Genomic DNA, 25,888 nt, shown 5'->3' with positions numbered 1-25,888 from the left:
CACTAAAGTGGCCGGGTTGTGCCTGCGGGGCTGCGACACCCCGACCTTCACCTGGCCCGGCCTTCTCCTCCCGCCGCCATCCCGCGGAGGGCGCGGGGTGTCTCCGCAGCCCGGCTCCTCGGCTCTGCCTTCCCGGGGGCAGCCGCTGGAAGGGAAAAGGCCGTGGGGACGGCCCCGGGGGCAGCCGCTGGAAGGGAAAAGGCCGCGGGGCCTCTCCCCAGCGCTTCGCGCCGCCGGCAGCGGGGCCCCGGCGCGGCGGCTCCGCGGGCGGGCGGAGCGTGCGGCACCGGACCGGGCCCGGCGGCGCTTCCGGTGCCGCGGCTCCATGGACGCCAACCTGCGCTTCTGGAGGGCGGAGGGGCAGGTGGGCACCGCGGGCCGGGATGGGGGCACGGGCCGTGCTTAGGGGAGGTCCGAAATAACGCCTCCTCCCTGTCTCCCTCAGTCTTTCTTCCAGAGGTTCCTCCTCTGGGCGGACGCCTTGGATCCGCTGCTGCTCCTCAAGTCCTCCGTGAGTACCGCGGGGAAGGTCGCGAGGAGCGAGCGGCCTGAGGGGTTGTGGCTGTGCCGGGCTGGGAAGCGGGCTCACCGCACGGCTGCTGAGGAGAATTCGTGATACATTGATACATTCGTGAGGAATACGGGCTCACCGCACGGCTGCTGAGGAGAAGGAAATTCGTGAGGAATGTAGCGAGATGTCGTGTTCCGCTGCCTCAAAGGGCTGCAGAGAGCTGGGGAGGGGCTTTGGGCAAGGGCACGAGTGCTGGGAGAGGGGAATGGCTTTACACCGACAGAGGAGGGTTAGATTGGATCGCTGAAAGAAATTCCTCCCGGTTAGGGTGGGAGGCCCTGGCACAGGGTGCCCAGAGCAGCTGCGGCTGCCCCTGGATCCCTGGAGTGCCCAAGGCCAGGCTGGACAGGGCTGGGAGCGCCTGGGACAGTGGAAGGTGTCCCTGCCGTGGCTGGGGTGGCACTGGGTGGGATTTAAGGTCCCTCTCCACCCGAAGCATTCCACAGCTCTACCTTAAACAGAAACACACGTGTGTGCACTTCTGATGACATAAACCAAGGGACATTTCTAGGCATGTCAGCAGCCCTGCTCAGACTGTGGCTGCTGTGCCAGCAGTTGAATTATCCCAATAATTCTGTGATTGTGAATTCATTGTGTCTAGGAGTGTTCTTGCTTTCACTGCAAGGAACAGATACATCATTAGCTTCTAGGTTTGTTTTATAGCTGATATATTTCACTTAAAATATTGAAACTGAGGAGGTTTTGTTTGTTTTTTCTTTTCTCTCAAATACAGAATGAAATAAAAACAACCAGGTTATCAATACTAATCAATGAGAAGACCCTAAATGAGCCCATACAGAATAATCAGGTATTCTGGACTGCAGTTAAAGTCTTAACATAAGTGTTTATCATATTCAGTTGTTGTTTTATGGTTTAAAATGCCTACTAGTTTTAACTTTTTAAAATTAACCTTCTGTTCTGCTCTAGTGCATGCTTTGGTGCTGTTACACAGCTCATGGGTTGGGAATGCTTTATATTCAAAAGTGAGTTTATGGAGAGAAATTTTAGGGGAAGAATAGAATTAAAGGGATATATAAATAGATACACTTTGTATAAAAAGAAGTGATTAGAAAAAGACATAGAATAAATTTAGAAAGAAGATTTTACCCAGCCTGTTCTGAAATTTAATTATTAACCTAATTTTCCAACTCTTGTAGACCAAAAAAGCCTTCTTGCTAAGCCTGGTAAGTTTACAAAAAATTTAGATTTTTCTTTTTTTCCTTATTCAAGTATGGCAAAGATGTTCTAATTTGCTTTTTTTTTTCCTTTTTAAGTCCAGCGTACACCCTGATACAGACAAGATAATTCCTGTTTTGTTTAGACCTCCAGGTAGGTTCCCTTGAGTGAAATTTCATGTGTATAACTGAAGCATCAGGGAGAAATAGCTCATGGTGAACAGCTGCTGTGATACCACAGTGACACTCCTCTCCACAGAGAAGAGCAAGCAGACTCTTCTCTTAGTTGCATTGTTAAATGTGTTGAAGACTGATTTATTTATTCCTATGGTCCTGCTGAGGAATTTCTCCCTGGGATAATCTGCTCATCTAGATGGAAACACTCTGATTAGTCTCTGCTTCTTGTTGCTGCAGAATGACTTCCCAAATCCCTCCACATTTAACTGTCTGCTGTAATTTACGTTTTTCCCCTGATGGCTGTGGCTGCTGGGTGAATTTACATTCTGGTGACAGATCAGGTGTGCTTGGGCTTTGTTTAGGCAGCACAGGTTGTTAATCAGAGATAAGCACACTGAGGCTATGTACTCATTATCTCCTGTGACCCTCACAACTGTGGCAGCTTTTGTTACACCTCTCTTTTGCAACAGAGAGCTGAACTTCTCTTCAGTTATTTCATTTCCAAGCAGCCCCGGGGAGGGGAGTTAACGAGGGCTCCTTTTGGCTGTGAAATCTGAGCAGGGATTGTGGCTTCTTGAGCCGGGAGTGAGAGATAAAGCTTAGGGCTGAAGTTAATGGTGATGCTGGGGGTTGTGGGCAGTGTTTCACTTGGAGATGGAAATAGACAAGGGAAGTTAGGGGAATTTTCTGCTCAAACCATCCATCTGCATTCACAGATGTTACTGTTGCTGAAATAAAGTTCTCTTTCTTTTTAGCTTTCATGCCCATAACTCTTCCCTTGGTGAGTAATCGTGACAGATGCCAGTGTGCACTCAGCAAGGCTTCCATTTTCCATAGCCAGGGGTTGGAGGGAGGGAATAGAAGTTTTGGGGCTTCATTGTAGCTTCAGCACAAGCTGTTTGAAAGGCATATGTTTTATGGGAAGTGCTGAGTAACCTGGAAATCAAGCCCTGAAAGAATCTCCCTGGAAGTCCAAAGCTGTTAGTTACCGTTCTCCACAGCATTCCAAGGGATTGTTCCTGTGTGAAGGACAGCTTTCTGATGCAAGGTGAGATCACTCAGCAATGAGAGCACGGCCTGGGTTTGGTCTGTTCAGCCTCAAAAATCTGGAGCTGCAGTGGCAAGGGGTTGGAGCCTTGTGTTCTGTGTCTCAGACCCAGAATATGATTTTTTTCTTATGTGGATGTGCATTTGCAAGTAATGGTGTTGTCAGTAAATTACCAAAGATATAAAAATAAACTCTTGTTACTGTGCTCAAAAATGGCACCATTTTGTTTCATAAAATTTGTAGCTGTAATCATGTGCTTATTTATAAATTTAGATTCTTTGGGTTTGGGCTTGGCCTATGAGTGTACATCCTGAGATAAGTAATTCCATACAGACATTACAGCATGAACTTACATGTCAATGCTAGAAAGTACAATGAAGGTCTTGATGGCTATAAAATTCATTAATAACAGTAATAAAATTAATAGAAATACTTATTTTTGATATTTACAGCGTAATGCACTCTTATAGATGTAGTTAGAGTCAGTGCTGGCATTAATAATAAAGATGGTTGATCCACTAATATTAAATTAATTACTGATCCTTCTCTGAGGCTTTGCAGATTCTCACCCTATCTCTTATTCAACATTTTATATTCTTATCTTGATTGATTTTTTTTTTTTTGAGAGTGTTCCACACCTTGAGCTCGAAACCTCAAGAAAGGTTGTGGTTTATTAAAGCTGAAGTGCTTATTCACTGTCTGAATTTAAGAGGAAGCTGGGAATTAACTCCTAAAATCTTAGATCAGTTAGATCTAAGTTCATATTCATAAACCAATCTGACCCTTTCTCAATCATTTCTTTAATTAGACATTTGTTACCTTAGTTATTTTATTTGCATCAATTTAAGTTTCACAGGCACAAATGCATTTTTCTTTTGGGTAAGAAAGCATCTTGCTGCAATATTCCTGCACATAATGTTTTACCACTATGTGTCTGTGTGCTTTCTATTGAACAGAAAAATGAATGTGCCACCTCTGTAACAAGAGAATGTCACAGCCTGGAACCAGGGCTGATGGTCCTGGGCACTGGCTGGAGCCTTTGACACTGCTGCCAGTGGTACCTCAGCAGTTCTCCTGGTGCTCCTGCACCAAAAACCTCTACACTCTTCAAGCTTCATTTTCTTGTGCATTTTCCTCTTAGGTCATCGTTTCATCCATTCAACGCCACGCAAGGCATTCTTTTTTTTGGCAGGTAATTGCCTCTTTCTTTCTACCTTTTACAGGTCTTCTAGTCTCAATCCTGAATTCAATTTTTCTTACAATCTCTTGTTTCTGCAGTTTGTGTTTCACACATACACCACAGCATTCACTCTGGTAAATGGAAATGGCACACCAAAGGCTGAAGTGAGTGTTGATTTTTATTTTTGTAATCATTTTCATTGTGCAGATGCCATTTTGAACTTGATTTGCAAGTGTTTTACAATGTATTTATGCAGTGTGTTTTTCTGTCCTTAGGAATACTCACTTCAGCAAAAGCAGCTCTTGCTTGGCTTGGGAGCCATTTCCTATTCAGCCTTTGTTGGTGTAAGTATTTGCTCAGTGACTGCTTTCCTAACAAGCTCTCCTGAAAAGGAGTAGGCACCAAGTGCCAGATATCCCTCAGGATATCCACTGTGCCAGATATCCTTCAGGACTGTGCTCTGGTGCTCTGCTCTGATGTCTTGCCACAGAACTGTTCAGAATAAGAATACTTTCTGATCATCTATCAGCCATTATTTTGCTCTGCTTCCCCTGATGCTTCCTCTTGTGTCAATGTCTTTGTTGTTTTGCAAGCTCAGCAAACAGGTAGTGAGAGGAGCTGGCCAGTGTTTACAAACACAGGGTGAGCCACTGTTGTAGCTGATTTTTGATGTGGTGCTGTGGAAGAGCTCTAACTCCAAACAAGTGGTGAGGTCTGCAAGCATCAGTACTGGACAGTGTTTGCTCAAATCCCAGGAACAGCAGAGCCATGAAAATACTGCCCTGGAGGGAAATCAGAGTTCCAGAAGGGAGCTGACCCTGTGCTCTCTGCTGGAATAGGAGTTTGTGGTTTCTTGAGTTTGCTACACCAGAATGAGCTCAGGAATTATCATGACACTCATCACAAGTGTAGATGTCTCTGTAATGCCTCTCCTCACTCCCCCACACAAGGCAGTGATTTTCATAAGCTTCTGGCAGAAAAATGTGATTGTTCTTGCTTCTGTTAGAGGGAGTTTCACCTCTGCCCACTGCAGGGCAAAACAGCTGGCCAGGATTGCTCAGGGCTTACAGAAATCTGGGGAGGCAGCCCTGCCTGTGGGTCATCATGGGAGTGCTTCCCTTTGTCCTTCAGGGGAGTCTTTGATGGCCAGCTGGTGCCCTGGCCCTTTATTCCTAAATGAAACTTCCTGCAAGTGTATTATGGGACTATAGAGTTGGGCTGAAAGTGCAGAGAAGCAGGAAAAATACAGAAGCAAACCAGATTTCCTGTTTGGGGGAGAGAGGAGTGTGTGACACAATGCAGTTGGACGAATGTCCAAGGAATATTAGTCAGAGGTAATTATTTTATTTTTTCTGTCTGTGTATTCACACTGCTGCTCTCCTCTACATAATAATGCTGAATGCTTTTTTTATCACAAAGAGTGATTACAAGCACCTTCATTAACTGGAGAAGACGTATATTTTGTTGGAATGTTAAACCAAGGCATTTGTTTATTTTCATAGATGGTAACTAAGTCACAGATTGATTTTCCTAACCTGTTACACTGAAATGCTGCACATTTTTTCAGTGTGGTGCCTGTTTCCTCTCCATGCCTTAGGCTTTCCCTCTTGCCTTCATGAACCGGTACGCGTTGAAGAGCCCATTAATGCAACTTGTTGTCAGAAAACTGCTGCCTGCTCCTCTGCTTGGTGAGTGGGAACAAACTGTGCATTGTGCAGCTGGCCTGAGGGCCATTTGCCTGGCTGACTGTAGAGTTTTCTTGCTTTTGCACAGGTGTGGTCTCTGTTTCTTCTCTGGCTGCCTTTGGTGCAGCCCTCCTTCTCTCACTGTGCAGTATCCCTGACCTCACTGGATTCTTGCTGGTTTTAGTTTCAGAGCTGCAGAGCACTCTTGTGAGCTTTGTACACATACCTGAAAGCACCAGGACACATCAGGAGGGCAGTAGCAGTGGCATTGATGTGACCTGGTGTGGCACATCTGTGACACCAGAGTGCGACATCGCTCTGGGAGTGCAGAAAGGGAGACTCGTTCCAGCAGGGTTATTATTAATCCTGCAGGGAAAGGGGGACTCAGTTCATTACTGCAACAGCTCTACTGCCATGGTGAATTTGCACCAGGACTAGTTTAACTATTTAATGTCATTAATTATGTTTCTATTTCCATTGTAGAAATTTTTGCCCTTTCTCAGGGAAAAATTGATAAAATTAAAATGCATCATCTCCTCTGTTTCAAGTTATGTGACATGCCTCCTCAGATCTTTCTGAAGTACATTAGAGGTTTCTGACTTGTTTCCTTGAAGCAGGTGTTACATGTGCTTCCATTTTCTTAAATGTAGAGAAAAGCCTAACGGTAATTGATTAATGTTAGTCCAGCATTTGCAAAGTGTCCTCTGGTACACTAATGTCTTTACTGAATAGCCCTACCAAAAACTAATAAAAAGAGCAATCTCTTCTTTCAAGCAAGGCCAGATTGACAGTCTATGCCCTTGCTTTCAATGCAGGACACAACCTTTTCTGATTTTGTCTTCTGTGCTGGATTTTGTGCTGAGCAGGACAAAACCTAACCACAACAGAAATCCATCCACTTTCTGTTAAGACAACATACTCGTGGTTTGAGCTGGATGGAAATGATTTTAAAGCTCTGAATCCATAATGACAAAGCACTTTTTAGGCTGAAGGCTTGCAGTCTCTCTCAAGCTTCTGAAACAGAGATTCGGATTCCAAGTAGATTTTCATGGGGCAGTGGTTTTTTTTAAACTGTCATGTTGTTCAGTTGTGAACTGTTGAACTGGAAATGTAAAATGCACATCATTATGAATGTTACAACTGAGGCAGTCCTTTGGGATCTATTAAAGCAAAATCCCCTTTAACCCTGCAGGTTTGACAAGTGCATTTACCGTGGCAATGGTGAGAAGCCCAGAATTTGATAATGGGATAGAAGTGATGGACAGGAATGGCAATGTTGTAGGAGTGTCTAAGAAGGCTGGTGAGAAGGTAGGTGAGGGGGTGGAGATCTTTTTTGACTTGCCTTTCATTCCCTGCTAAGAGCAGAATGTGATGCTGAGAGTAGCTACAGTTGGATATATTGAATAAGGAATCCCACACCAGTGCTGACTCTTTGGGCAGGCTTGGATTAGGTCTCTGGAACCAGGTTCCACAATTTCAGTGTCATCAAGGGTTGGTTGCCTCCCCACACCAGTATACTGAGGACCAGAGACACTGGCACAGACATTTCTGTTTTCTCTGGTCACCGCCAGAAGGAGATAGGACTCTTGGATCTTCTGATGGGGCACCTCAGAGAAAAGCCCTGTATTGTGGAAACAACTGCATGAGTGTAAGGATTTGGTGACAGCTGGAGAGAGAACTTCAGGTTTAGCACAGGCTAGTTGGGATGCCCAGAAGGTATAATCAATTGCATGAAGTTCAGCAAACTTTAAAAAGCAAGTCTTAGCAAAATTATTATTATAGCAGGAAATCTCATCAGTAGTTTCACCTTCCTTAAAAGGAATTTCTCAGTCATAAGCAGAGTATTTTCCTCTTAGTTTCCATTTAAGAAAGAATTCCTCTAATAGGTGTTGTTATCCCTCATTAACCTGTTGCATTAAACTCCAGAGCGTAAGACAAAAAAGCACTCAGGGAAGCAGGCCGTGTTTGAAGCTGCCCAGAGCACTCTTTTGACAACACTTGTTTTGCTCTCTCCCTGAAGGCTGTTATGGAAACAGCATTGTCCAGAGCAGTCTTGTTTGGGACAACGTTCTTCCTGCCAGAAGTGCTCATGTACTGTGTGCAGAGGTGAGAGGCACTGCAGGGGGCTGGGGGTGCCTGGGCAGTGGTACTCTGCTGTTCAGTCTGGCTGTTACCATTTGCCAGCTTTCTCCTTGGGTTTGCAGTATTGCTTGCCTTGGTGGAAGTGATGATTGGGAAGTTGCTGCTCAGCTGCTGTGATTCTTTGAGATCTTTAGGTGAATCTGGTTATGTCTGAACCCGTGCTGCAGGGTTTGTAGGAATGAGGAAACATGTTTGTGCTCTCCTGACAGGCTCTTTTCCAGTGCCTACAAACCTCCAGTTCCCTAACTTAGAGACATTGAAACTCAAATCTTATCAAGGTTGTTCACAGCACTTAGCTTAGGTTTGTATTTTTGAAGAGGTAATGTGGGACTTGAATTTGTAATTAAAGCTGGATCCCAACTTCCTAATAGTTTTCCACCTGTTGTAAAACGTGTTCTTGCTTTTCAACATTTTAAATCCCTGTATCCTAAGAAGAATACATTGTATGCTTTATGAGAGGGTTCTTAGCCTGCCCTGATCATTTGGTCATGATCTTTTGTCATGTAAATAGTACAGGTAGGGATCATCTCTGTCAGGTAATTTGATATTGCCTAAATTGATTCCCTATCAGCTTAAGGGAGTCCTGTTACCAGAAGACAAATGCAGCTGTAAAATAAAATTTTAAATATATATCTCAAGTAGTAAATTTTTGCACAAGGCAAAATAGGGCTGCCCACAGGAACTAAATGTGTAAGGACAGAGGGTAAGGCAAGAAAAATCTTAATGAAGGAAGTGAGACACTTTAAAGCACTAATATACTTTCTCTCCTTTTGTCACTTTGATCTTGCTGCTTTTTTTCTTAATCTTGACAGTCTGAGCTTGGAAAATGCTACAGGCAAGCACAAAACAAAGGAAAAGCACAGGAAGTTAAGAGTAAGAACATAGGAAATGAAGTAAGGAAACATCTTTAGGAACCATAAGCCTAGATTATTACTAATTTCAGTAAAATAGCAGCTAATGCTCTTTGTGTCACTGTCAGGTTATTTTTCAATGTACTGACATACTTTTTTCAATGTCTTGGACAGAGCAAGATTTGTTAAAAATCCTCGTGCTTTGGGTCCTGTGAGGGTGTTTGTGATTATGTCAGTCCTAGCAGGGATGCTGCCAGTCTCCTTTAGTATGTTCCCACAGTGTGGGGAGGTAAGTCCTTTCACAGGAATTAATCTAAGATAATTGTGACATTAAATCAGCCTTCCAGAACTACGGCCATCAGTCTGAAGGCCACATATTAAAAAAAAAAAAAAATCAACAGGATTAATGTGGTACATCTAAAGTGGGGCAGCAGAGAAGCTGTTTGTGAAGGCCCATGTACCAGGCAGAGGCTCACAGGACTTTTGAGGTCTGAGTTGCATTGTGTGTTATTTATATTTACACTTTTCCATGTAGATTTATCAGACTTACACAACAGTCTGAAGCAAGCAAGGTCAGCAGAACTAACTCTTGCAATTTTCATTGGTTTATTTGTCTAAAAGTCCTGTCATTTTAGTTTCTTGGGTTTTTTTAAAGGTTTCTTAATCTCTTATGACAACAAAGCAAACAGAACATAAATGAGGGGACTTTTGAGGAATTATCTACTGAGATTAGGGCTGCTTGATGCCCTTTGGGCTTCCCAATGGCTCAGCCCACAGCAGAAGTTCTCCTGTATGTCACCCAAATATATTTACAGCTGGATTTGGTGATCCTAAAGGTCTCTTCACACCTAAATGATTCTGTGATTCTATAGTGAACAGAGATGATGTCACTATTTAAAAAAAATAAGTATTTTTTCCAATATGTGTGCACGTGTAGAAAATGTTGGAGGAGAAAAAAGCCCCAAAACATCAACAAAAAATCCCTCAAATCCCAACTAAACAAAGAGCAAGTCCCAGATCCTGAATGCAGTACTTGAATTTGTGCAAAGTGCAATGGAGTAACAAGAACTTAACATCCAGTTACGAGGCTGTGGTGGTGCTGATTCCCCTTTCTCCTACATTGCAGATAAAGCGAGCAGACCTTGAACCAGAAATTCTGTCATCTACAGAAGAAACAGAGTTCTTCTACAACAGGGGCATTTAGAGCCTGGCTTTTGTACAGAAATGATCCAGGTGAATCCTGAATGCACCACTGGCATTTGTGACTGAATGATGATTCTGTGGTGGCAAAGGTGCCAGATCCGGTGTACGATGGCGTGGCCTGCAGAGGCAGAACTTGGCAACGTGGCTTTGGCAGCCCCAGCCTGGAGGCACAAAAACACACCTCACCTGATGCTGAGAAGTGCTAGAAAAGCACTGTAACACAGGCTGTGTAACACACAACCTGTGTTCTGTGCTTCCTCACATGATTGATTTCTTAATTAAATGACTGTTGAATACATAAGTTTGTTCTTCTGCCGCAACTTTTGGTGTGCTCCTTTCCAGGAACCCAGCTGGTGAAGGCTTTGACATCAGCACTCCTGTGGGTAAAGTCCAGCTGATTCTTCTCAGAGCACTTTGATGTTTTCAGTGATCTAACAGTGCTCCTTTTGAGGACGAGATGTGAGGCAGCCCTTGAAGTGATATTAGACAAAGCAACCCTGATGGCAATAGAATATTGATTTAATTTAGTTGTTTAAAAAGTGTTCAGGAAATAGGTGACAGACTTGACTACCAGTTAATTCCTGTTTCTTTAAACATCCTTGAAGGAGTTTTGAGGCTTGATGGCCCTTGAGCCTTAGAACTTGGATTTTACACTGAAGCCATGAGGAGATGCCATGTCTTTCTGACCTTGTGGTGGACAATGAGAAATTCCACTTTCTCAGGTTGGCTGTGTTTATCCAAAGAAAGAAAGCTCTTTTGATGTGTGATCATTTTTGTATGTTGATCAGTGAGGTGATAACGTTTTGCTGACCCTATTAAATTATTCAGGGACCCTCAGCTGTCTGTGAAGAACTGCAGAAGGAGCTTACAGGAGACTCTGTGATTGTGACTACATCTTCAGTGATTTTTGAGCCACCTCTTCTACAACCCCTGCCTATAGTTATGTGAGGTGCTGCTAAGGCTGTGTGACAAGGTTGGAAATGCACTAAATAATACAAAATTATTTATGTGAAGGTGATTATCACAAGTGCAGCCTTCAAAGTGTGCCATAATTTAACTTAGGGCACAATACACAGGTCACTGCTCTATTGCTGGAGGATTGGATTTCTTTTCACAATGGATGCCCAATCTAACCCATCCTACAGGAAGAGAGCAGCATAGAGCAAAGCAAGGAAAAATAGCAGGCCTGGGCTCTTGCAAGGAGAGATTCCTGCTGTGCTTTTGGCACTGAACAAAAGCAGGAAGTTGGGAGTTGAGTTTAATTTCTTGTTTGAGTTCTGCCTTTTTTTTGAGCCTTCCTCTAACAACTTACTGGAGGGGAAGGTCAGACAAGGGAAGAGGAGATAGGAGCAGCAGCACATCCTAAGGAGCTGGAACTGGGGTGGAACATGCTGTAAAGCTGTTCCAGGAAGACCATATGGATACTGTCTGTAATTGGCAGTTTGCACTACTCCACTGGAGAACTGTACTGAATTTTTAAAGGTAAAGGATGGTTTGCACCTACTGAACTCTGCAGGCTCACTCAGCCTCTGGGGGTGATGTTCTTCAGTACATGGTAAAATCTCATCAGAGTCAAGAAGATAATTGTGTTGTGTCAGACCAAAGGGTCTGCTGAGCCAAATGTCATCTGCTCGTGGCATGGGGATAGAACTAATGATCTTTAGGGTCACTTCCAACCCAAACCATTCCATGATTTTGCCACAGGGTCAGGTGGAGCAGGCTTAAGCCTCAGCCTGCCTCTCTGGGTGTGAAGGGGGCAACACACTCTGAAGTGTTTGTCTCCTTCCAAAGCTTTAATAGCAGAGGCACAGGTAACATCCTGCAGTTAAATTATCTAAACCCTGTTTCCCTATTCCTATTTCTGTCACATACCAAAGGCAAATGCAAGAGGGGTCTGATTCCACTCTCAGTAAACAGTAACTGGCACTACAGTGAAGACCTGCACCTCTCCCCATTCCTTTTTTAAACATAATTTAAGAATGGCTAAAGTAAATGCTAATTACATGAACCACAGTGGGAACAAGAAAAAAAAACCAAAAAACCCAAAACCTAAGAGTAGAGCAAAGCCAACAAATAGAAGAGAATATATTGGTGAACTTTGGATCGTCATGGTAACTAGACAAGCTATAAATTCACTGGCAACACACTTGGATGTTTTAAGCAAACTGATGTCATTACAACTCCATGAGTAAGGCTTCTGGAATAGGTCTGGTAATAGAGTCTGTTATTACAGCTGCCCCTTCTCAAACTCCACCAGCTCCTTACTGAATACTTGAGCTGAAATTTGCCACATTAAACCCAGCTCCCTCAGGATTATTAAATCCCCCTTTCCCCCATTCTCATAAATGTTCCTATTGCCCTAACCAGAATTTTCCAGAAGAGGAGGGCAGGCGCCTGCCATTTAAATTGTCAGCCTGGCTGACTCAGCTGCTTCCCAAATCAGGGCAGGGAAAATATATTGCTAAAAAGGCCCTGGCATCCTCAGCCTTGAACCAGTCCCTGAGATGAGAACTGCCAGGAGCAGACATAGTCCAGAGATACAAGTCAGGAAACAACACTGGGACAAGCAGCAAACAGCATGTTTGAGGGACCTGGGAAGAGGAAACCTTCCCCTTTGTAATGTGGAATAAATTAACAACATACCAGCCCAAGGCAGGTCTGTCTCCTGCCTTAGCTGGCCCTGGTGTTAAGTGACAGTGCATTAGTGGTGGAACCAGTTTAAGTTGTGGTGAATGACAACAGATGGAAGCTTCAGCTTCAAGGAAAAGAGAAGTCTCAATACAGCACAAGATGCTGTGCCTCACCCACTCAGCTTGTCATCTTGAAATGTAGGAAAATTCAGTGAGGCTTTCAGGCCCCTTTAATGTAGCTTAAAAAAATCAGCCACTCCCATGTTAAGAAATACTCAGATCAAAGCCTTAACTCAGCTGGAGCTGTGTCCCTGCTTTACCCCAGGCCTGTAATGCAGCCATGCTGCTTTTCCCTTTTCCCCACATGCCAGGGGTGGAGGAAGGAAGGAAGGATGAAGGCTGGGAGGGAGTTCTGCACTGCAGCTCCTTCCCTGTCAGCAAACACCACGTGCTGCACAGTGCCGCTCAGGAAGGAGCTGCTGCCCAGGCTTTGGAGTCTCCTCCTATCCCACATCACTCAGCAGCTCCAAGGAATGATTTCACCTGACCAGAGATGCTCTGACTCAGGCTCCAGCCAGCTGCCTAGGGAAGGGTGCAAGGCACTATGAGGCAGCTGGGAACTCCCTACACTGAGCTTTATGGCTTGGTTTTTATCCAGAAATGGAGCTGCTTCCACTGACATCTCACACCACACAATGAACAAACCCTCAGCAGCCATTTCAGAGCAGTCAGAGGATAAAGGCAGAAGCAGCCAGGACGTTTACATGGATTCTGTAATATGTCCCATGTCAAGTTTTTCCAGGTTGAAGAGCATTACACTGCTCTCCATTGAACATTCCCCCTTCACACATTTGCCTGCAGGGATAACAGGGCAGGGCAGCTCCTACCAGGAACTAAAACCCCAGGGATCAAAGCAGTAAAGCAAGTAACCCAATTTACTCAGCAAAATCTCAACTGCAGGAACTGAGTGTTTATCCTGCTCCCCTTTCCAAGCCTCTGCCCTGCTCACTCTTTACCTTCTAATTTCTGCAAATGTAGTGGAGATGTTATGGTGCAGGAACCATTCACCATTTTGTATTTCTCCAAGAACAGAAAAGTAGTAAGATGAAAAAGTATGAATAGAAATTCCATTTGAAACGGCCCTTGCCTCTAGGAGGAAGAAAGGATGTCATCTGACTGCAAAGGAGCAACTGCACCCACAGTCTGCTTGTGTGCATCCTGGGGAAAGGGAAGCGAGAAAAAAGTAGAAATATTTTCCTGTCCTGACCTTGCAAGTTGTTCTCTTTTATTTTAAACATTTTTGAAAAGAAACAGTGTCAAAAGTCAATAAGAAAATGCAAGAACATTAAGACAATCCTTTGAACTCAGTGAAGCTGAGAGAGGCCAATAAATCTTGTACAATGCTGATGATAAAATCAGCAATGGCAGAAGTTTGAACATTTCCAACCTAAAGCCCAAACCATAGCTCAATTCCAGTATTGCAAAATTAAGAGCTAAGGCCCCTGTGGCTCCAGGGTCACAACTATTCAAAAATAAATTTACATAAATTGAAGGGCAGACTGTTCAGGAATTCTTTAATAGGCATAAGCATGCTATGAGTCCAGTTCCTTAAGTGCAAAATCATATTTCATCTGTGTTGCACAAACGGCAGGAAATCTCATACAACACTGAGATTTTCAACTGAAACACTTCCAGAACAGAAATCAAAACAGGCATTCAAGGCTTAGTTTGCAACTGAGCTCCTCTGCTTTGTGTGGTTGTCTCTAGATATGCCTTCAGGCAGTTTGTTAATAACAAAAAATGGGAATTTCTTCTCGGTTACATTGTGGTGTTAAGACAGCTGGCTGAAGCAGATTCAGATTTTCCTTGATGAAAGAATTCAATTTAAGTGGACTTTAAAGTACATCCTGAATAGAATTTTCAGCATAGTTTTGCAGTTCTTCTAATCCAACTGTTTTATAGGTCCCAAAACAGCAATATTAAAGAAGCAGCAATATTAAAGAAACATTAACAAAAACCATGAATGGGCAAATGGGGAAAAAAGCTGTAGGGCACTTACAGGTAAACAAAGGCAGTTGCAGTATTTTTCTCAGAAGTTAAATTTACATGCTACTGTGTTCAGAATTTAAACTTCAGACTAAGTGTTTAAAGCAGAATTTTACACCCCTGCAAATAGGGGACTGTTCTGAAGCACTTTCATTTCCTGACTGTAATAACCACTCATTGTATACACAGATGCCACATTCCTTAATCACATTCTAAAACAGATTTCCTTAAGGTATCATACATAGCAGGACAACTCTTTCTCCAACCAATATTGCTTGCACATAGGTATTGATGAGCTCTACCAGTTTCAGAGTAGCAAACATCCAATTATTTAACAATATAAATATTGGTTACTAAAGTTTTAATCATAATTATAAAATCTCTATGTAAAACCACATGCTACAGCCTATCTGTACAAAGGCCAGGAAAAAGTTATTTTTTTCTTGTAACAAAGTGCTACTGCAGAATTGACTGATTTGTTGTGGACATTTCTGGACAAATACAGATTGTTTGGCTCAGAGCATTTCCTTACAGACTCTAAATTCTTCTCAGAAGATTGTAAACCAGTTAGTTTCAGGCTGCTCAGTAAAAAAAACCAAAACAAAACAAAACAAAAAAACACCAACCCCCCCCCCCCAAAAAAAACAAAAAACCAAAACAAAAAACAAACAAACAAACAAACAAACACAAAAAAAACCCCACAATAAAACCCAAAAACCCAACCCCAAACAATCAAAAAAACCCACCCTTGAGTTACGGCTGTGCAACCAAACAAGTAGGCAAATTTAATTCTCTCTAAACTCTTTCCCAGTTTTCAGTATGACTTGAGAAGTTTCCATCTAGATTTAATTTACACAGAGCACCATCAGACAGTACCTGTGTTACAGCTCCAGTCCTTCAGGGAGCTGCTGCTCTGCCTGTGGCACCTGGCCATTTCAGCATTCCTGGTGCATAAGGCTTTGACTCATCTGACTTTCTCACGTGGATCAGGAATGAATGGCCGGGTCTCTTCTCAGCTGAGAGCCCCAACAACTTCTCAAATGACCAGCTGTAAGGCAGAACTTGTCCATGACTTCCCCAGGAAGGCCCATTCCAAGCACAGTAATCCTGTATCTTATCCCTCCACCAGGGGCATGGCATGGAGTGAAAGGGGGAAAACCTCTAAGGCAACAGTCCCAAAGAGGTGCTCAACTCACAGCTGAGCTTCAAAACATCCCTTCCTTTTCATACTAAGGCTACCACGTCAGCTTTTCCCAGACATCCTTTATTCACACCTAGACACTTTCAAGTAGAAAGAGAGAACTTGTCCATTTATTTGGGATTTCCAGGTATCAGGCAGTCCAGAGCAAGAGCTGCATCTGACAGGCTGACATCCCTGGAAGCCCAGAAGGAGCACTCAGAGCAGCTGCATGCTCAGGCTGTCCCTGGGCAGAGATCAGCACATCCCAGCTGTGCTGCAGCCACGTTCCAGACCCCAGGCAGACAAGTCAGAGCTGTCCAGCCTCTGGAATGTGCAGGACAAACAGCCACTACACTGATGGACACACAGCCTGGACACACTGGCCTGTGCTACTTGTAAATCCACTCACTTTGTGGTGTGAAATACAGGAGCCATAGGTACACAGTTAGAGCTGGGGGGAGATAATGACACCAGGAATGTTCCCAAATATGTCTCCATATGTTCCCAGTCAAGCTCCAGTATTCTGCATTGCATCATGGTAACTAGGACATTGACTCATACCTTTAGTTTTTCATATAAAATACCAGGTATTCCTATCTGGATGGCAGAGACAGCTTTTTCAGAATTAGTCCATAACACTGCAGTGCATCAAAATCAGATTTTGAGCATTTGTTCAGCAGCTGCTAAATGAAAAAGGAAGTTTTCTGTGGCAGGTGGAAATCGCTTTTGTTTCAGGGCCTCAGCATTTAGGGTTGGTTTTTCATTGCCATCAGAAACTTCAGTAAGTGAGGCTAAAGTAGCCAAGATTTCTTTTGTCTTCAGAGAAATGTCCTTAAGGAACAGAAAAACAAGCAACCATGAATATAGTATTAGGTATTAAAAGGTTTTCACATACATTTCCAATAAAAAAACAATCAATACAGAACAAAAAAAGGAAACAAGGGTAAATAAATAGCTCATTTAAAATAAAGACCCCACTTGTAACAGTTCTTCAGCCTCCTCTTGTGCCATATTGGATAAAGGAAGCACAATCACTCCTCTCCTGACCTTACTGAGCTCTGTGACTAAGTCACTCAGTTGTGAAATGTCTAATATTACATGGGGGAGGGACTGATAAAATGCCACCATCATAAAAATGAGGTTTTATAGCTAAGAAGCCATATTTAGCAGGCCCTTTTCAAGGTATTGCCAATACTATTGACAAAGCATTGAGCAAAATCCATGCATTGTGGAATAAAACTGGGAAACCAGTCTTAAAAACAACAGAATTTCTCAACTTTCTTCAGCAATGTAGTTACTCAAGAGATAATATAGACTAAGTTATCCTTAAAAACCTGCATGATAAATAAAAATGCTCATTTGTAAAGAGGCAGAAGGTAGAAGAGACTGACTGATTCTCAGTGCCACTTCCTCCTACTCCCTCCTTCTGCCAAGATTTAGCAATAGAAGTTAATTAGATTTAAAAATAAAGTATTAACCTTAATGACTTGGCTGTCTGATTTATCTGGATCTTCTGCAGATTGAACAATTAGCTGTCCAATTTCTTTGTGAAGTTTTCCCATTGTCATTGCCTCTGTGTAAGAAAAATACAAAACACCACATATAAAATCACCTTTTTCATGATACCCAGAAATGTATATGAGTAACACACCAAACTGAGGAATCTTTTCATGACTGCCATTTGAAATCTGTTGATAAAGACAATAACCTTGTATCAACAGCCAGCACCTCTGAAGTGGCCCAAAGCAGTGATAAGGGGCAGCAGGATGATAAGCAACATACAAGGTTTTCTTTCAAATAATCCCCAGTCTTCAAGTATTTAGTGCCATGTTTTTAGAAAAACTCATGTAATATCTCTCCATTCAGCTGAAAGTCTCTTCCATGTCAAACATGGATGTTAGGAGATCTCAGCTGTGCATTTTTTGGAAAACAGAGCACATCTTTCCAAATTCCAACTTTAACCAGTCTTCCAGGGTGGCAATAAAATGAAGACATTAACTTACATATTAACTTTTCAAAACCTGGATGGAAGAAGGATCAAGATTGTTTGATCTACAGCAAGGTTGAGCCATTACTGTCAACTCTGGAATAAACTGCCTCTAAATCCAAAATATAAAGAGCAACCAACCTTTTACTACAGGTGAAACTGTAATCTCACTGTCTGCCAAATTCACATAGACATCATAGAGGTCTGATCTACTGCTCACTTCAGAGTCTGTAAATCCAGCAATGTAACCTAGAGTACAGAATTGAGCAAGATTAGGATCTTCAGAAATCAAATCAAAAATCACAGCCCTAAAGTCTGTTCTAAGAGTATCTGACACAACACCCACTGGACCCAAGAGGCTGCTCTCTTGATACTATCAGTCATTCCACAAGTGCTCAGCAGTTGCTTCATTTCCAAGGAGCTTAAAAATCAACTTCTAAAACTGCCTTGAGCATGGATTAACTGCTAACACTGCAGCAATATCACCAAGTTACCAACCTGACATTTTAAACTCTGTTCTTCACTTCCTACTAAAATTACTCATTTGTAACTTTCTCGTTATATTCTCAAAATCTCCACTCTGGAGCTTCTTGTTACAAAGTCGGTATTGGACTGGAAGAGAGGAATAAACCCAGATTTGCTTGTTTACAGCATGTCAGATGAGCAAACTCGGAGCAGGTTTTTCTCCATGGAAGATGCTTAGTGAGCTGTAGAAATGCTGAAGGTGAGTTGTCTCCTTGCTCATATTCTGTATAAAGAAGCCTCTTAATGGCCACATGATGTGTCACAGTAACCTCTGCATAAAGCTTGGGCCTGTTCCTGGATTATGCACTAAGCACTGTGCACACACAGCACTGAGTCACACAGACCAAACTCCTACAGGTAAGGTTTACCTGTGATTTGGAGCCTCAGACTTCACTGACATCAACATAGAAGTCTGGGACTTCAGAGTTAGGAATTACAAAAAAACCATTTTGTTACTAGTGATGTGTAGAAGCTGGGAAAAAATGTTGCTTATCTAAGCGAGCTGGTTCTGTACAGCAGGAAGACTTTCAATCCCTCCAATCCAAACATCAAACAAGTCTCAAGGCTGTTTTGCATCTGTGATTAGGGATAGACTGATGTGGATCCACCCAAAGCTACAAGTTTAATTATCTTCCCACATACTTGTTTATCTGATTTGCCTTTTCCAAAGAAAATTATGTTTAACTTTGATCAATAGCATTAATAGCAAAATAACCTTTTTTTTTCCCTCCGAAGTTCCCTGGTGCAAAACTTTGCAGCAACAGAAGCTGAAATTGAATTTTCCTGGTATTTTTGATTAAGAAATCATCACTACCTGTGCATGCTTTTAAGGCTTCCAGTTCCTCCTCATTTAGATGCACATATGAATGAAGAATTGACCAGTCTTGTCGATGCCACACTAAAGCAGGCAAAGTCCTAGGGAGATCAGGGTACAACTTGAGACACAGTACATTGTTACTTACACTAACCAAAGCTTCACAATAAAAACTGCATGCTATGAAAAAGAACAATTATCACTAGGTCCCATTTCGGGGGGAGGGTGTATATTTATTTATTTATTTATTTATATTTGAATTGTAGAAATTCCTACTATCAGTGCAAGCAGAGTTTATCACTTATTCTACCATTCAATTTCTCTGAGTTGAGCAACATGCAGTTAAACCTTACGAGGGATTTAGCAGGATTTCTATAAACAGGTCTAAGATGGATTTTTTTCCCTTAAAATGCAGGCTTTTTTCTCAGTGAAGGTGAGGTGGTGGGGGTGGGTGGGTGGGAAGGAAGGAATTGATGAAGTACCTGGTAAATTCCTGGATAGCTTCTATTCTAGGATGGTACACTACAATTCTCTTCTTTAACATCAGTGCAGTATATAAAATAACTGTTTCCATTCCAAACTGAGACACTATATCTAGAAAAGAGAGGGAATTATTTTATAGAAGATATTTACGCTGATATTATCATGTTTTTGAAAAAGCTTAGTAATAACAGCACAGGTAACAGTGTCAGCACAGTTTACTTAAATATACATGAAAACAAGATTGTATTTTAGGGTGGAAGAAAGCAATCAGAATAGAGACTCTGGCAGAGATTAACCTTTGATGGAGCCAGCAAGGTAAGCCTTCCGAGCATCAAAGTCCTTGCTGAGGAAGGATCCATTCTCTTCACTTTGGCAGATGCCCTTTGTGAGGACTGCAATGTAACTCTCCATCATTTTAACTGGACTTCCATGCTTCAGGTAGATTCTGTGTGAAAAGAACAGAGTCTGGTATTTTAACTGCAATCACTGCACATACATATACATACATATATATATATAAAATAGAAAGTCAAAAATCAGTATCACAATAGCAATATTGCTGGCAATAATTATTATTCTGGACACCTGGCTGAGGTTTTAAATACTAAACTAGAAGTCTTCCAACATGCACAAAAACACATCTGTCTTTTAGAATTTAAAATAACCCTGTATTTTTATTTCACCTTTCTATTTTATGAATAAACCAACACAGACTAAGGTAGAAACACACCCCAGAGGTGTAGGTAGGTGTCCAGAAAAAGGACATGGAAGGTGTTTGCTTAATGAAAAAGCAACTGCCACAGTAACTCCTGTTATTACATGCAGACTATGACTAGGTAGCTTTTAATTTTTTATCCAAGTATCTTTTGCCATTCTTCTGTACTGTTTACTAAACGATGAAAGAAAACTATAAACACGTCCTTGATACTCAGTAAAAACCCAAAATGACACAGAGGAAGCACACCCTGAGAGAACACATGCACTGTCAGCTGTCTTCCAGGAAGCAGAGAGACACTGTAACCTCCTTTACCGGTTAAGATATTTCAGGAATAGCACCCAAGCTGACAACTACACATTTTTCATGGTAGCTATAGCAGAAAGTAACATCACATTTGAAACTCAATTATTATCGTGCTTAGAAGAATCCATTCTAGATTTGAAAGGAAGTATTAGCTGGTAAGTCAGCAGAAATGTGATCCACAGTGAATCTAAGTTTTTCATGTATCACCAAAAAAGAACACATCTCAGTTTTTCAGTGCCCTGCAGAATTGATAAGTCTGAAAGCACTTCCAAGTCTGCATTATATATAGTAAGTCCCAAGAGCACAATAACCTCACAACTGCAACAAATTAGCTGCAAAATCCCTGGGAATACTCTTGGTATCAAAGAACTGGGACTGAACTAATTCAGAAACTGAAGGAAAAGCAAAATAAGAAGGAGAGAGCTAGCATAAGAATGGGGACATGAAGGGAAGTGAGTAAACAGGACAAAAAAAAGAGAAAAGGTTTTTTGGTTGGAAGAGGGCTCTCACTTCCCTATAGGAAAAGCAAAACCATCCCTGGGTGCTGTGCTTAGCTCAGAGGAGCTGCAAGCAGCACTTACAAAATGTCCTGGAGGGATACAGGGATACAAGCCATTCACCATACACATGGTCCAGCATTTAAGTCCAGCACTGACATCTTGCCAAACATTTATACTTTTTAAAAATATACTCTCAGAGAAAATGAGTGTGAGAGCAGTGGTGGTGTGTGTCTGGAGAAGACACAGATTAAAACCCAATGAACATCTGACATTCACCCAACCCTTTCTGTATACGACAACTCAAATCAAGGATTGTTGTCATCTGACTTCCTTTGTAGGACTGAGTTTCCAGCACTTTGCTTGAACAAATGCAACACAATGAATTGAACCTTTTGCTTTGGCAAGATCTAAGCATGCAGACAGCAGTAACTCAGGCCAGCTTTTATACAGACCTGCAGAGAATCCTGGTGAAGGCTGCATATTTCTCTGGGTTGAAGTCTTTGGCTGTCAGGACAATGGAGAAGTGGGTCACCTGCACATGACACAGGCACAGAAACACACAGAGCTCAGTTAATGACCTCACATGAACAGTCTTGGTCACTTCACTGTCAAGGCTCCAAGCTCCTATCTGCAGGAATGCCTGGACACAGGACTTCTGATGTGACTCAGCTCTAGTACAGGCTATCTTTTGCTTAACGTACATACGATAGCTGCTTTCCTCTAACCTCATGAGGTTATTTAAAAACAGAAAGGCATTTTCCTTCCCCACAGCAGGGAGGAAACTTCCAGAATTTGTTGCTGTAGGAGGCTGTGGAGGCAGACAGCATCAACATATTTAGAAAGAGAATGGAAAAACCACACAGATAGCAGGCCCACAAACAGAACTACTCTAACTTCCTCAATCAAATGATTGTGGGCTGGGACAGTACAAGACTGAAAGTCTGCAGACAATGACCAGGCTCACGTGTCCTCCTGAAACAGCATCTCCCACTGCACCTATTGAAGACAGCACTGTGACATTTAATTTTATTTTACTTCATAGGAAATATGAACTTGAGTGAGGAAAGGCAAGCAACCTTCTGCCGTGGGCATACAAAATTACCACGTTATCTTTCTACTTAACAACATAGCATAAAACATGAAAACTGAACAGACTTAACCAACAGTTTAATGATTTTCATAACAGGGAAAAGATAGAAGATACAATTATATTTGCTGTCTCCCAGTAATCAATACAGTGGAAAAGAAAGTACCTATAAAACTTGATCCTAGAGAGAAAAAAGGCAGCAGGTTCTATAGGAACAAGACTCTGGACACTATGAAACAAACTCCATAGAGAGAAAAAAATGCTGAACTTGAAATATAAATTAACTAGAAACAGCAGCATGAAATAACATTTGTGTGCTAACACACAGAATTGGAAAATGAGCATCTCAGTCATTCTGCAATTCCATGTCCTGGTGACAAATGAGACATAGACTGGCTGGGCACCTGGACAGAGCTGCATCTGTGAGCACACAACACCCCGAATCCCTTCTCGTTTCTCTCCACGGGAAAACACTGCTTAACCCACAGAGGAAGCTCTGCAGAAGCCCTCCCTGCGTTCTACCAAAAAACCCCACCAAGCCGTACCTTTTTCAAGGCTGGAGAATCTTGAACTTCTACCGTTGTGATGTAGAACCAAGACCTTTTGTACTGGCCGAACACAAACGTATGGAGCACTTTGTTTTCATCTGTAAGGCAGCACTTTCGCAGCAGCAGAGTCCTCAGTTCCGCTGTTACGGACGGATAACACCAAACCCACAAAGCGTCTCCGTTGGTGTCTTTTTCTATGGTGGAAAGATGTTCACTGTGAGAATGCCAAACAGCAGCAAGGAAGTAAATTGATGGGTTAATCAGGTTCGTTTCCTGGAATCAGATTAAAATTCCACCTTACCCTGACCCTAGACATCCAGTTCAAGCCTTAAGGCAGGAATTCTGACACGGGTTTTATTTTTTAAAATATTAATAAATCTCCATTCTTGACCTGCTTCACGAGGTCAAAGAAGCACCAAGTTTGAATGAACATTCAACACGAGCACGGTATTGAGGAACAAGCACCCGGACCAGCTTATTTATGATTTTCCCTATTTCTGATTTCGCAATTCTGATTCGGAAGCCGCGAATTTCAGACACTTCGGCCGAGTTGTGCACCGCTTAGCTCCGCAACAGGCACAGCCGGCACCCCCGGCACCGCCCGGGCCCGCGGCCTCAGCGCGGCGTGCCCCGGGCCCCGGTACAGCCCCCGCCCCGGCCCGGCCGCCCCGGCCCGGCCGCCCCGGCCCTCACCGATCAGCCCCACGGCCCGCAGCAGCTGCGCCTCCGGCTCTGCCATCTTCGCTCCGCCGCCTTCCGCCCGCCCGGCCCCGCTCCTCCCTCACGGCCCCGCTCCGCCCCCCCGCCATTTACTGAGCGCTCCCGCCCGCCCGCTGCCGGCGGCTTCCTCCGCTGGGGCCCGCCCGTTCTCCGGCGGGAACGGGGGAAGAGTCACAGAATAGCCAGGTTGGAAGGGACCACGGAGCTCAGCCGGTGCCACCGCCGTGCTGAAGCAGGTCCCCACAGCACGGCACTCGGGAGCGTGTTCAGACGGCTTTTGGACACCTCCAGGGAGGGAGATTCTAAACCTTCCGTGGGCAATGTCCCAGTTGTGTGGTCGGTGGACAATACAGAAGTTATTCCTCGTATACAGGTGGAATTCCGTGTGTTTCTGCCTGTTGCCTCTTGTCCGATTGCTGGACACCACCTGACACCTCCCTTCAGGTAGTGACAGACAGGGATGAGCTCCCTGTCTCTTCTCCAGGCTGAACAGACCCAGCTCCCTCAGCCCTTCCCCGAAAGGGAAGAGCTCCAGCGCCGTCATCATCTCCACAGCCCGCTGTAAGCCATGGGGCACGGTTCATGTGAAATGTTACACAAAACATTGTGTGGCTCTGCTGGCAACCACCTCCTGAAGTCACGGCTGGGAGCTGTACCCTGAATAACCCAAAATACAGACATCCTTGTGTTTCTACACAGCATGGATAAAGGCTGGCTCCTGCCCAAGTGGTGTGAGGAACAGTCATGGAAGCAGAACAACTATTCCTGAGTAACTCCATGCACCAGCAAGTTTATTGAGAATGTAAAGATCTCATTTGCAAGTTTGGATGAAAAGTGGCCCCTGAGCATTGGACTCCATGACTTTAAGGGTCTTTTCCAACCTAAGTGATTATAGGAATACCATGATACAGATTAGTAGAAGAAACTTCTGAAATAATGGAGATAACTAGAAGAGCAACAGAAGCTGCTAAAAAAACGTGAAGTTCTGGGAGGGGCCAGGCCTGTCCCAGCCTGGCTAGGGAATGCACTAAAGGGCAGCTTGCCATAGGATTTTCATGAAGTCATCAAGTACACACATTAGTAGGAAAAGACAAGACAGACAATACAAAATTGTCGTGGTCCCAGTCTGGAGAGCTTTTAGAGATTCAAAAGCATGGAGTGGGCTGCTCAGTAGGAATAAATACCAGTCAGGAGACCTGCAGTCCCCACGAGAGCACAGCTGCCCCCAGGAGAAGGCTGCAAGGACAGTCACTGGCTCCGGTGACATGGGCACAGCTGCCACCCCGACCTCAGGCAGTCACCCGACAGACTTTTAATTTTGTGAACACAAGAAAAGCACTTGTTCAGCACTATAAACACCTTAGTGATGACTCCACTTAATGCAGACCATACTGAAATACATGTCTGTCATGGCTTAGGAATAGAATTCCCCAATTTAGTGTTCCCACTGAAACATCCCACACCACGCACCACTCGGCCACGTCCCCCCCACCTCGCCCTGTGACAGGATGGAGAACTGGAGGTACAAAAAGGGAAAGATCACGGGTTGGGCTAAGAAAAATTTACTAGAAGCAGATAAAGAATAGGAAGACGAACAGTAAGAACAATGCTAATAACAGAGTGTGTGAGACAGGTGAACGACTCACACGGGGCCCAGCGCCATCCCACCGCCCCGGCAAACCCCCTGTGCCCCCCGGCGCCCTTTAAGGCTCATTCGGACAAAGGGCTTCGTGGAGCTCGCCCCGCGCTCCGATCCCGATCCGCCTCACGGGCTCCATCTCCCCATCTCACATCCCCAATCCCCCTTCCACTTCTTCCGCGATTCCCCCACCATCCCCTCCCGGTCCCGGTCCCGGTCCCAATGCCCCGTGGCTCCGGTCTCAGTGCCGGTCGCGGTCCCAATGCCCCGTGGCTCCGGTCTCAGTGCCGGTCCCGGTCCCAATGCCCCGTGGACCCGGTCTCGGTCCCGGTCCCCCCCGGTCCCGTGTGGGGTCCGCGCGCGCGCGCCGGGCGGGGTTTCCGCTTCCGCCGCCGCCGTCAGGGCGCGCGCGGGCCCCTTTCCCTCCCCTTCCCCTGCCGCGCCCTCCCTTTCCGGCCGCGCGTGCCGCCTGGCTGGAGCTCGGAGCCGCCGCCGCCCCGTGAGGAGCCGCCGCCGCCGCCATCATGCCGGTGTACTTCCAGCGGCCCGAGAACGCCCTGAAGCGGGCGAACGGTCAGTGCGGGCCGCGCCCACACGCACACGCAGCGCCGGGTCGCCTCGCGCGCCGCTCCCCGGCTCCCGGCCGCGCCCGTCCCGGGACCACCCGGCCGGGCCC

At 44.2% G+C, this 25,888-nt stretch overlaps 3 protein-coding genes across 4 annotated transcripts in view; 2 read left to right on the top strand and 1 right to left on the bottom strand.

The window, feature by feature from the left end:
- The first annotated feature begins 230 nt into the window (after window positions 1-230).
- Window positions 231-10,333, top strand: SFXN4 (sideroflexin 4). Its single transcript, XM_041415785.1, has 14 exons — window positions 231-364; window positions 446-511; window positions 1,305-1,379; window positions 1,729-1,755; window positions 1,846-1,900; window positions 2,679-2,704; window positions 4,113-4,163; window positions 4,250-4,315; window positions 4,427-4,495; window positions 5,749-5,839; window positions 7,029-7,144; window positions 7,857-7,942; window positions 9,004-9,118; window positions 9,956-10,333. Exons 1-14 carry the CDS (start codon window positions 326-328, stop codon window positions 10,031-10,033), a joined length of 960 nt encoding a protein of 319 aa, XP_041271719.1. The 5' UTR covers window positions 231-325; the 3' UTR covers window positions 10,034-10,333.
- A 6,094-nt stretch (window positions 10,334-16,427) lies between these two features.
- On the bottom strand, window positions 16,428-23,612 carry DENND10 (DENN domain containing 10). Of its 2 annotated transcripts, none has more exons than XM_041415930.1 (9): window positions 23,547-23,612; window positions 22,851-23,047; window positions 21,671-21,750; window positions 19,994-20,142; window positions 19,697-19,808; window positions 19,215-19,315; window positions 18,017-18,124; window positions 17,367-17,461; window positions 16,428-16,719 (listed from the first exon to the last, which is right to left on the bottom strand). In XM_041415930.1, exons 1-9 carry the CDS (start codon window positions 23,590-23,592, stop codon window positions 16,543-16,545), a joined length of 1,065 nt encoding a protein of 354 aa, XP_041271864.1. In that variant the 5' UTR covers window positions 23,593-23,612; the 3' UTR covers window positions 16,428-16,542. The 2 variants fall into 2 exon arrangements, with proteins under 2 accessions (XP_041271864.1, XP_041271865.1); XM_041415931.1 differs by lacking the exon at window positions 23,547-23,612 and adding an exon at window positions 23,155-23,271.
- Window positions 23,613-25,643: 2,031 nt separating this feature from the next.
- The window catches only part of EIF3A (eukaryotic translation initiation factor 3 subunit A), a 28,942-nt gene continuing 28,697 nt past the window's right edge, over window positions 25,644-25,888 (top strand). The window contains exon 1 of the mRNA XM_041415476.1: window positions 25,644-25,785. Coding sequence (XP_041271410.1) covers window positions 25,737-25,785 — 49 coding nt within the window. The 5' untranslated portion in view covers window positions 25,644-25,736. The remainder of the gene's footprint in view (window positions 25,786-25,888) is intronic.

The sequence above is a fragment of the Onychostruthus taczanowskii genome, unplaced genomic scaffold, assembly GCF_017590055.1.
Source record: "Onychostruthus taczanowskii isolate IOZ18803 unplaced genomic scaffold, ASM1759005v1 scaffold5, whole genome shotgun sequence".
In the NCBI taxonomy this organism is placed as follows: Eukaryota; Metazoa; Chordata; class Aves; order Passeriformes; family Passeridae; genus Onychostruthus; species Onychostruthus taczanowskii.
The sequence above is the reverse complement of the archived record's forward strand: the minus strand, read 5'-3'. Positions and strand labels throughout refer to the sequence as shown.